This window comes from Ambystoma mexicanum, chromosome 12, assembly GCF_040938575.1.
Source record: "Ambystoma mexicanum isolate Mex_15411 chromosome 12, UKY_AmexF1_1, whole genome shotgun sequence".
Lineage (NCBI taxonomy): Eukaryota > Metazoa > Chordata > Amphibia > Caudata > Ambystomatidae > Ambystoma > Ambystoma mexicanum.
This window is the reverse complement of record NC_090936.1, coordinates 500,640,919-500,653,481: the sequence shown is the minus strand read 5'-3', so window position 1 is coordinate 500,653,481 and position 12,563 is coordinate 500,640,919. Positions and strand designations below refer to the sequence as shown.

Genomic DNA, 12,563 nt, shown 5'->3' with positions numbered 1-12,563 from the left:
TCCCATTTCAGCATTTAAATGAGTGCAGAGCGCGCAATTCTGACTGCTGCAAGCAAGCACCCTGGCAACAATTTTGCTAACTCATACAGTGTGTGAAACGTGCTCCTGTTCTGCATTATCCTCCCTGCATTACCTTGATCATCCATGTGCCAAAGAAGAGACACCACTCTGTGTCAGTATCCTCCCGCAAGGTTTCTCCTCTGGTAGTGCCTGGCCCTTCAGCTGTGGTGCCGACTCCTGCAGTCCTTCGTGCCCATTCTAGCTCACGAGAGGTCCAGCCCTACCTCACCTCTGAGTTCCAAGAATTAAGGACTTCTCCCAGACACCATTCTCCTTGAGTAAGTCTCTTGACAGGCCATCCCTGTGTCCCTCTGTCTCCCTGGGCCTGCTCAGACTTCCCCAAGAACACCTACACAATCTGTGCCTGTCTTGCCCCTAGGAGCTGGGTTACACAGGTGGGAATCTTTTAAAACCTTCTAAACCCCTCTCCCTTTTGCAGCACGGTTTTGTTTGTCTGCAGGCCCTGCCTGCCAATTCATGTTTCCACTCTCCCTCCAGCCCAGCATGACTGGCAGGAGAATCCTTCCTTGTGCCCCTACCCCCTCGCAGCCCAGCAGAGAGAGCCACTGCCCATCAATGAGAAATAAGCCAGAACACCTTCACAGGGAACCTCTCTCGCAGGACAGAATTGAAAACTATGAGGTGTGTGGTAACTCATATACTTTTAAATGGAGTGGGGATTCAATTAAGTAAAAAAGAAAAGGATAACGCAATTTTGGGACTCGCTGGAGGGCAGACAGGTCGCCTTCAAGAGTAACCTGCGAATATTCACTGCTCGGTTTGGGGGGGAGCAAGCTTCCAGTAGGACTTCTCTGGAGATGTCTAATTTCAAACGTGTCAGACTAAGGGCTGCACAGGCAGGCATATGAGTTACATGGCATAGTATAGAGGATGAAATGATGTCTCTTGACAGTCCCCAAATCTTGCCCCGTGCCAGGATCTGATGGCACTAGTCTGGCTACATGGATATTACAGAAAGTAACAAAGTTCATTGGATAGACATTGGCCTGAATACTGTCTGTTCCTCATTTCAGTGGTGAATCATGTTACCACGGGTGCCCGTTACAGGCTTGTAGACATATCATGGCAATGTCCTTTCACAAATAATCATGCTATGCATTATGTCCCACCAGGCTGTCCTCTTAGTATCAAACTTCAGTGCCTTAAGCATTCCATGTGACCAATGTCACAAGTATCAGCGAGGGCTGCCGGCTTGAATTGAAACCTATTCTAAGTGTCTCGTTGTCGTGTTTGTGGCTTTATCCTATACGCAGCTACGAGGAAGGGTAAGCGAAGGATCCGGACGACCTTCACTGTCGAGCAGCTCCAGGAGCTGGAGCGGGTCTTCCAGATGATGCACTACCCCGATGTCAAGACTCGTGAGCAACTGGCTGCCTGCATCAGCCTCCCCGAGACACGGGTCCAGGTAATTGGGATAATTGTATCTTTTGAAAATGAGTTTTAATTAACTACCTAACTTTCCACGTGGTTATCAGAAATGTATCATGAGGGTAGGGGTATAGAGCAGAACAAAACGTAACTTGAGTGGTTTCAACGCTGTATGCAGAAGCGTTGCTAGGGGAGAGGGGACTGAGGGGGATATAGCGTAGCCCCGGATACAAGCTCATGGTTTACAACCAAAAGGCTAGCTAGCCCCGAGTCCCGACAGTCCCGACATTAGCATAGCTCCGGATCTTTTCCAGACCTAGAAACACTCCTGGCTGTAGGCCTTTTGCGCTGAAGCTTGGCCGAAGGTCTAAAATGCCTCAACCAGAAATCAGCAGATGGAATGTAGGATACCTTGGTTGATACACACCTGCACCCTCATTCGAATACCAAGCTCAAACTCTTCAATCCTCGGCTAGAGAAGGTTAATTTAAACGGTGTTCATCATTAACTGCTGTCTTATTCAATTACTGTTTTTTTTTAAATTTAATTTTGATTAATTATTAATACATTTATTCTCCAGCTCTGGTTACACATTTGCGGAGTTGAAATCATTTTTACTATTTAATAGCTGTAATAATAGCTGTAATAAATGCATCAACATCAAAGAAATCTGGCATATCAGTGTACAATGGTTTATAGTGACATTTTCGAATGTCACAATTTCGAATGCATTTTTCTCGAATGAAAAATGCTGGAAAAAAAATGTCGAATTTTATTTTTTTAATTTTTATTTTTTTAATGGGGGCGTTCCCCCCGCAACTCCCCGTTTTTTATTGTCCCTTTTTTTACCAACTAAACCCAAAAAAAACATATAAAAGAAAAAAATATATATATAAAAAAAAAGTTTAAATTTTCTTTTCAACAAAAATGCATTCGAAATTGTTCATTCGAAATTTTAGCTGGATACCGTTTAATACCATATTTCAAATATGTGTGAATTTTTAACACAGCTGTTTTCAAAACGAAATCATTCCTTATGCACGTGTATGGTTTTTTTTCTGTTTTGAAGCTGCCACTTTTGTCTTGGTGTTATGTGCAGCAGCTCTCAAAATATAAACATTGCTCGGGTGGACGGGGGGGGGCTACATAGACTACTTGCAAAATGTCCAAAAGAATTAAGGGAAAATAACTTCATCCAAATTATTCTTTTTCATTCCTCACACAAAAATAAGCAACCCAAGACTGAAGAAGCACTTCTGGCAATGGTTGCACCATGTTGAGGCTATTATTGCCCCAGTCCCCTCATCGACTTATTGTGTTACCTTTCGTTGCAAACTCCAAACAGATATGGTTCCAGAACCGACGAGCAAAGTGGAGAAAACACGAAAAGCTTGGCAATTTTGGAGGCCTGCAACATCTCATGGACATTGATATGGTACCAGCTCCAAAGGCAGAGGCTGTGGTAAGAGCAACGTGTCACTCAGCATAGCACAATTCAATAAAGCAAGGTGGGCTGGTTGCACATTAAATGTGGCCATGTGTTCATGCAAATGTCCTTGTTCTCCAAGTGACTAGCAATGATGATAGTACTGGCTTTAAAGGATAGTGGTGGCAGAGGTTAATGGTGATATTACTGGCCATGAAGGTTAGTAATGATAGAAGTTAATCGTGATTGTACTCGAAGTGTAGGGTAGTGGTGACAGAAGTTGATGAGGGCAGTACCACTAGTGCAGGATAGTAGCCCTAGAAGAAATTGATGTTAGCGGAGTAGCGAAGGTGGATAGTTCCAGTCATTGTGGGATGGCGGTGCTGCAGAAGCATAGGTATGGGATTGAAAGCTGGAATGGGAGGAGGCAATGGCCCTCATTAGGACCCTGGCGTTAAGGGGTTAACAGCGCCGTAAAAGGTGTCAGCGCCGTTAAACCCTTAACGCCTGATTACGAGGTCCCTTTGCGGCTCCTGACCTTAACGGCTGGTTTGGACCATCCGTTAAAGTAGGGACCCGCAAGGGACTTTCAAGGTAATTATGGTACCGCAATTTGCGGTACCGTACTTACCGCCTTCCCCAGTCCCATTGAGCCCTATGGGGCAAAAATGGGAATGGGGAAGGGCCAATGGAAAATGGGGAATTACCGCCCCGCCAACCTTGGAATGGGGCGGTATTTCCCCATTTACCATTGGCGGACTCGTTACAATACCGGCAGCAACCATGGTGCTAATAGCGCCATTGGTTACCGCCGGTGTTGTAATGAGGGCCAATGTGTTGAAGGTGCACAGTCTGCGGGATGTGTGGACAGAGAACGGCTAAGAATTCATTTAGTAAGAAGTAAAAAGTAGTTTTCGTGGAAACGTTTTGTACATGATAATGTACTGTTTTCAGAAACCCTTAACAAACCGAAAGACTGTTAGATTTCCCGAATGTGTAAAATCTGAGGGTACCCAGACCGGAGGGCTGCATTCTGCAGGGTTGGCCTTTTGTAACCAACCTTCTCCCGGTCCCTTTCGGGGGAGGGGGAGAGGGGCTGCATCCCCTGGCCGCTGCATAGCCCAAACCTCCGTCACACCAATCCACTCCACTTACCTTCTGTGCTGCAGCGAACCAGCCCCTCACTCATCCGGCTCCCATTCAGGCCGTGCCCCCTAAAAGCCTACGTACGTAAGGAGGCCTTTTGCATGTGGCCTCCTTTATATAAGCCTTTAGGGGGTGTGGCCTGCAGACTTGTGCCCTACAGGCCGTGAACGGTCTGCCCCATGGTTCTTTCATGTCCCAGTATGAAATACAGTCAGAATCGAATGTGTTTCCTAATAAAATCCTTCTAAATGCAAACAAGTTAACACAAATAAAATAAAGGCTACATAAGTAAACATAAGTAAAAATGTTGAGTAAATAAATCTACTACCTATGTTTATTTTTAACATGTCTAGAATTTGAATATTCTACCCACAGGCCCATGCAAATATAAGAGGCCTATTAGAGGCCTATAAGAGGGAGAAGTCTGTTTCCTGACAAGTATTTGCCAATTGCACACATAAGTGAGGAAAAATCCCACACTCTGCTATTGGGGAAAGTCCCTTGTAAATAGCTTTCCATGAGCATATGCTCCTTACCCACAGAATTTACTAACATGGGGAGTGTAGAAGGACGCTCTGCGACACCCCCTGCGACGCCCCCAAACACTTCCCTGATTCACACAGTAAAGTGTTCAATAATGTCACAGGGCCTGTGTCTTTTCCCTTGTGTCTGTTCTTCCTGGCCTCAGACTTTCCCATGGAGAAAGAGCAACACAGACAAGAGTCTTCATAGACCCCTGCCTGCATTTCAGAGCCCAGGATCTAAATGCCCATGCAAACATGAGCGATTCCATCATGTATTTTACATTCCGCTGGAACAGGGGTGACAATATAAACAAATAATTTGCGGGAGAGGAACTGTTTAGGCAATGTAAATACAGACGTCATTGCCCCAGCCCAGTAGGTGCGGGCAACCAATGCGAATGTGAGTGTTCTAAGCATGGCATTTAGACATGCTCGTAGGGAATGAGTTCCTGTCTCTCGTGCCTGGAATCAGTCCCTCCTTCTGTACACGGGTCCCCTTTGTGAATCAGGAGTATTGCATGCGGAGCTTGAAATCAGGGGACATGTAGATTAGATAATTAAATATTATTTGTTGCCGTTGTGATGGGTCGAATAGTGGAGTGCCCTGAATGCGTTGTGCACGTTTCAAATTAAGCGAGTTACTCAATATTAGAGGTGACTGGTGCACAGGGGCGTTGCTAGGGGGGGCATAGGGGGCTATAGCCCCTGATCTTTTGGTTGTAGCCCCGGATAGAATCTCAGGAGCTACAGCCAAAAGAGTAGCTAGCCCCGAGTCCCAACAGTTCCGACATCAGCGTAGCCCCGGGTCTTTTCCAGACCTCGCAACTCCCCTGCTGGTGCAGGTTTGGGAGAAACCAGAAAGAGACGGTCAGGCCTGGCTGCGGTATGGTCGGGCTAGTAAGGGGGCAGTTGGGTAAAACAGGGCAGCAGCAAGAGGGATATTTAACTATAAGATAGGGTTGACAGACAATGTACATTGTTGGGGAATTGAAGGAGGAGTGATCTGGAGGGGAGTGAACGTCAGGGAACTTTCGAGAACTTTACTCTGAAAGCCAGAAGAAGCCAGTACAGACTACCATTTTTAATTCACCTCTTCTTACTGGACTTGTCTCAAGTATAACAGCTGGACATTATTTTAAGCTTGTTATTTAAGTCCCCGCCATGGCAGAAAATAGAAACCTGTATACAATATAATTTGGACTTACCAGAGAAAGGAGCAGGATGGGGGTGACATAAGCCCTATAAGGCGACTCCGTAGCGACTCTAGCCGCCAGATTTTGAAGAACGTTCATGCGCTGGATTAAGTATGCTGGCTGAGCTAGAAAAGGGAATTGCAATAATCTATGATTCTTAACACCAAGGAAGCAACCACTAGTGCCAAGACTCTGGGAAGAATGGGAGAACCTAATGAAGAACTATCAGTTTGAAATGTCCCGCCTGACAGACAGTACAGATTGGGGGCTCTACTGATAATGATGCTGAAATCTTAAAGCCAAGATCTTTAAATACTGAGACGGGAATAGGGAACGGTCCAAGCGACGAGGGCCTGAAGGAGGGTGTCCAACAAGAGGTGCTCGATGGAGGACCAATCACCAGCACCTCAGTCTTGTCCCCATTAAGCTTCAGCCAGTTGTTTCTCACTCAGTTACCCATGGATTCCAGACACAGTCTAAACTGTGAAGCAGTGTCCTGCCTAAATAGATCTAGAAGAACAATGATCTGGGTATCGTTGGCATAGGAATAGCATTGGAAACCGTGGGACTGGATTAATTTGGAGAGGGGCTGGATGTAAATATTGAACAAAATGGGGTAAAGGGCAGAACCTTGGGGAACCCCACAAATAATCGGAGCTGTAGTCGATCGGTGGAGCATAAGACAATAAGACAGATCGACTGAGTATGATCCAAAAGAAAGGATTGTACCAGGATAGTACAGAGCCTGTGATACTTGCTTGGACTAAACCATCAAGCAGGATGGAATGCTCAATAGTATCAAAGGCTTCAGACAAATCAAGTAGGATCAGTGCCCCAATGTCACCGTGGTCACAAAGTCAGGTGAGGTTGTCGATTACTGAGACCAACACTGTTTCTGTACCCCTACCGGGATGGAAACCGTATTGAAATGGGCCAAAGAAAAGTGAGTTCTCAAGAAACCTACTCACTAAAGGAGTAACCAGGGATTCCAGCAATTTCACCAGAACTTCCCGCAAAGAAATTGGATGGAAATTGTCTGAAAGGACTGGGTCCAATGGTGCAACTACAGCAATTACCACAAGTTCCAGTCACCCATTTGATAGTTCTTTTTGTCCATCAATAGCATATCCCATGACCTCTTCTTGGCAAATACCCACATTTAAGCACCTTTACTATAAAATGTTGTTAATGTTATCATGGGCACAGCTAATATCCTGGAAACCTGAAAGAAGGTTAAAATTGCCCCAAACTTTAAGACAGCTGAATGAGCATTATTATAGGCCAATTTCTCTTATGAACCATAAATGTAGGTTATTTGATAAACTCTTTCTAGAGTATATTGAAGAATTTTCAAAAGGATCATAATATTGAGTGAGGGAGGATTAACCAAGCCATTGGCACAACTCGGGTGAAAATTAAACGTTTCCTTTTCACGTCAAAGTTTCCTTTAATACTAATGGAAGGATTCTGTTGTGGATCTCCCTATAAAATCAAGGTTTTGATAAAAAAAAATTCTCAATATGTTCAAACATGCCAGGGGGGAAGACTGCAAGTATCTGTATTGAACCAATGGATTAGATAAGCACAGAATTTACAGTGGTGTGTGGGGTTAGTCTAGGTCGTGTACTGGATTCAACCTTTCTTAATTGTTCATGTGTTTCCCTACTACCAGACGATTTCATAGCTGTTGCATAACAGAAGCCCAGGAACATACAGCCGACATCAATGACCTCTATTTCATGATTCCTAGTTCCTTCCTTGAGTTAACACCTAATGGTTTAGCTATAGTGTCCCTATTGAGCGGATTTCATTGTCCAGTTCTTTGTTTTTGTCAATTTCATCCAAGGAGGCTTATATCTCTGTCTGACATGTTTCGTTCCTTGTTGGCAAATGCAGAACTTCTTCAAAGGTGGTGGGCATATATGGCAAGAACACTATTAAAGAAGCACACACATATTTACATAAGCTGTGATTAAAACCATAGGGGAGGATTCAAAGGCACCTAGTTCATCACAAGGATAGAAGAAATGCATGTAGTCCTACCTGAATTCATGCTTCTGTCATCTTGTCTTCTATCTTAAAATTGTCCGGTAGTAGGGATACACATGAATGGATGCTTTTATGATTTTACAAGCAAGGTATTTGTCTGGATAATGCATTTCATTTTGGTAAGTTTTGCAATTAATATTGAGTTTTTTTATTCATTATGCATGAAATTAAATTCATTAAAATGGTCATGAAAATGTATTTGTAATTGCACTAGTGCAGTATATTTATTTAGGAGACATACAGAGGACAGGGGTTCTTCTTGACATATCATCAACCACTGATCCATACACATTATACATCCAGTGATCCACTAATCAAACCACACACCCAGGCTCACCCATTTACTGCCCATCCACCAACCCATCCACATAACCATACATACAAGCTATGTCATGCATTGATCCAATAATCCATCATCACAATCACATGCAGACAAACTCACCCATCTACCCAATCACCCCAGTTCTCACAACTGCACACAGATTCCTCTATTTATAATCCCATGAGCCATCTACACAAAAAGACTCATCATCTATCTCTCTCAGTGCTAACTCATCAACACAATTAGACACATTAATCTATTCATTTATCCACCCACTAGCCTATCCACATGATCGAAATACAACGTTCCATGCACCAAACCAAAGACATATGTATCACTGCTTTATTCATCCAACCACTAGCTTGCCTACAAAACTGCACACCCTGAAATGTATCCATCATTGGCTGACCCAGCCGTAGGTACACAAAGTCACCCATCAATCTAACAAATAATCCATGCACATGCACACTCACTCATATATATTTATGCTTACCTACCCATCCTTGCCACTGCCCATAACAAATGCACCCATCCATGTATCCACCAATCCTTTCACCATACAAACGCTGCCCTCCATCCACCCAGTAACCCATCCACACAATCACACCCAACCATTTATACATCTATCCAGCACCAACCTATTCACACAACCACACCCACACTCCCTGATCAATACACACATTAGCCTATCCAAAACCACAAACCCATTCTTCTGTCAGCAGACACAAACTCGCTCATTCATTCATCCAACCACTAATCCATCCACAACCCCCCCCCACACACACACAGACGTAACCATTAATGTACCCAACCACGCCCACACTCATCCATCCACTCATGGATACATCTAATGCTTACCTGGTCCACAAACCCACCCGCACACTCAAATGTATCAATCCACCTACCCGTTAATCCAGCCACAGACACAACAAATGAACCCATCCATGCAACCAGTGACCCAATCCCGGACAATAGCCACACTTAAACACCTCTTTTTCATCCACCCACTCAGCACGTCATCCACAAAGCCACACACGCATGTGCTCATTCAGCCACTGTCTTAGACACAAAAAGTCCACCCACACAGAAGCCTGCATATTTGCATTACTACACCTACATGCGCACCCATAGATCTCCTATATTTTTTATATTTTATAAAAAAAACACAAACCAACCCATAAACAGTGTCATTCTTCCTATCAGATTCCTGCTATTTTTAGTTTAAAAAAAGACCATGCAAGTAGATATTATGTGTGCCAGTCAAGAAATAACTGTCAACCCAAGATCAAGCATTTTGTTCTAAAATGTATGAACTCTTTCATTTATCAAAAAAGCCAGAACTTGAATTTGTTAATGATTGTTCAACATTGTGTACAACGACTCTACATTTTGCATCGGTTCCGTGAGCAAATCGCCCATGTTGTTAATGATACAACCGTCAGCTTTGTATAGCAATGGCTGTGGATTGTGGGATGTAAACGTCCCTCAAAATGGTCAGAGTAAGTGCAGTGAGTACGTTTGAATAAGTGGGTCCAAATGTAGCATTAAACAGCACACATTCCAGAAAAAGTGTAATGACTTACTCAGTTCTGCCGAAATATCAGTGCCCATGTGTTGCCCTCTGAGTGCCGAGTTACTGACCCATTTGACTCTTAGGGCCTCTTCTGGCTCACAGTATCCAATGTTGCCCTCATGTGGCTCGGTGTGACCAGTGCTGGACCCATTTTGCCCTCCATGCCCATTTATGCCCCAATGCATCTTTCAGGGCCTCATTTTCTCTTAATGTCAAAGTCTGTGTCCCCAATCTACCCTATGTAGCTCCCACTGCCCTCAAACTTTCTTCATTACACCCTGTATCTCCCCTGCTCCCTGACATTCCATTGCACCTACATGCATACACTTGCACACGTATAGTTACACTCATGCACACAAACACACAGACACACACACACACACACCCACCTCTGTGCACACATTGCAGGCACAAACACCCTTTTTAAACTTACTGTATCTCTGTTTGGTCCTTTGTAGTGCCAACCCAGTCTGGATTGGCTCCTCTTTTGGAGTTCCTCTCTACACATAACCAGGGCGCATGGGTTGAACCTGTTTGACTACACCCCTCCCTGCGTCTCACACTCCTGCAGTCCATGAGAACATCAACGGTGATGCTCTCATAGCTTCTTCTGGGTCGTGGCTTCCAAAGCATCGACTTGTGGGACAGCACTTTGTCTCACACTTATACTTGTGGGACTGTGGTCAAACATGCTACCGTTGTCGGACAGGCGTCAGTCTGTTCTAGTCATAATACTGTGCTTGGCCTTTAGACGGCGTATACTGGCAGTCCCTGGAACTGAGCAACCTGGTTGCATGCTACACAGTGATTGAAAACTACATGATTGACATGTTTCTCTCATCAGCTTCCATTCATGTGGTCGTTATTTTCACAAATATCCTGTCTTTGTTCACAGCTGGATTTCCCCCGGATGACCGAACAGCTCAGACTCCCTGTGAGCTACTACTTACCAATGCAGGGGCAAAGGACTGCAATGATTGACCCCAGGGTGCTGCCCTTTTCCACGCCACCACTGGGGCTGATGCCATTTCCAACGCCACACTGGTTTTCCAATGGATTATCATCATATGGAAATGCGTTGTCCACGAAGTGCGCGTGGAGCCGCATCTGTGCATAGTCCATGTAAAGGAAAGACTTCTTCCAGTCCAGAACATTTCTAAGAGGCAGTGGATCAGAAAGTGACTGAGAACCTTATAAAGTGTCATGGGCTGCTCTGCATAGTCAGGGTAACTTGAAGGCAGTGCTGGCAGTTCACGCCTGCGGGTGTATCGTCAAAGAAGACAGTGCGTGAAGATCCTAGAGTCGACCGAAGCTGTCCAATGCTTTATGAGTGTAGTCCTGATCACAGGCCAGAGGCCTTTCAAAGTGTGAGGCAGTTCAGCTACTGTGTGTTACGCTGCCCACCGAGAGGAGTATTTCTGATGCTTTTCTCTCACCAGTAGGAGGTGTGTTCTTCACTCTAGCTGTAGGAGGTGCCTCATGCAGACGAGCACTGCATCACCTCAGCTGAAGTTCAATGCAAGGGATATTCACCACATCATCTACAGAGTTTCCCTTTGCTCAATGAGGGAAGCAATCGATCTCAGCAGACAATAGGCATGATGTGAGAATTTCACCTGCCATTCTTGTATCCAGTAGGAAGAATGCTGGCCGCCTCGGACCCAGTTTCGAACTCTTGCCAGCAATGGCCGAGAAGTTCACGTCACTAAAGCAACACGAAGATATTGTGCATTGGTGAAGGGGTGATCCGAGTATTATAACATGAACACATGGATTGCATGAACATTCTCAGGACAGCAGCACTGGGATTAAGAGAGGACAATGAAGGTGTTTGCTGAAACATCAAACATTAACAATATGAAACTTGTGCAATATCACATGGGATTAAGTTGTTGTGAAGGCCCACATACATCTGCACTGGCTGAATGTGTGAAGGGGTGACAAAGGAAAAAAAACAAAAAGGGGTGATGGCTGTAAGGTTTATAATTTCTTTTATTTTTATTACGAGTATATAATCACCAAAGTGATTTTTACAAGAAGATGAACAGAAAACTTCTCAGCATGTTTGTCCAGTCAAAACAAAAAGAAAATCATGACTAAATAAGAAGAAGCAAATGTGAAGATTCAAAGGTAAAAGTGAAGGTGAAGATAAAAATGAAGGGGCAGGTGAAGGTAAAGGCACAAGGTGGGATCACTCCCAGCCATCTTGGTAGTTGCACCAACCCACTCCCCACCAAGATTAATAATTAATCATAAACCTCTGGCAATTGCTCTGAGCAACCCTCCAGACTATCGTTCTTCGCCTGCCAAGCCATTAGAGAAAGAGGAAATACCATATGCAAATCATGCTTGATACCGCCCCCAAATAGGCAGTCCAGACCGAACTGTTAGGTCACATCCCTTCTGCAAACGTATGCCCAGATGTGGGTGCCATACCTGCTGGGCATAGAGACCCAAGCTACTCCTCACTGATGAAGCCCAACAAGGCTGAAACATGTCTGGGGATGCTTGTGGTTTCGTGCAGAAGGGATGTGACCATGCATTCATGAAGAATCATTCACTGTTGAGATGATAACATTAGGTCAAGGATTAAAGATTTCCTGTAAAACATGTGGTAATGTTCTGGTGTCAGTGTTGGTTATTAATTTGTGTTGGTTCTACCTCCAACTTTAGAAGAAAGATTTCTAGGCACTCCTACAGCTATGGCATAGTCCAAGTTGGATGTTGGAAATTGCTAGCTTCTCATAGCTTCGTGCTTCTTCTCTTGCCACTCTAAAATCTATCTTTCACTCTACTGCTCGATTTGTCTCCAGTTCCCAAAAGTTACAACCAATCAATCCTATCCTTATTCAACTTTTTTGGGCATCACATGCCCGGTATA

The 12,563-nt window shown here is 44.4% G+C and overlaps 1 protein-coding gene and 1 long non-coding RNA gene across 2 annotated transcripts in view; one reads left to right on the top strand and one right to left on the bottom strand.

Moving 5' to 3' along the window:
• The window catches only part of ISX (intestine specific homeobox), a 73,620-nt gene extending 61,355 nt beyond the window's left edge, over positions 1–12,265 (top strand). The window contains exons 3-5 of the mRNA XM_069628783.1: positions 1,335–1,486; positions 2,795–2,911; positions 10,578–12,265. Coding sequence (XP_069484884.1) covers positions 1,335–1,486; positions 2,795–2,911; positions 10,578–10,799 — 491 coding nt within the window. The 3' untranslated portion in view covers positions 10,800–12,265. The remainder of the gene's footprint in view (positions 1–1,334; positions 1,487–2,794; positions 2,912–10,577) is intronic.
• The window catches only part of LOC138513710 (uncharacterized), a 107,308-nt gene that overhangs the window by 75,568 nt on the left and 19,177 nt on the right, over positions 1–12,563 (bottom strand). The window lies entirely within an intron of this gene.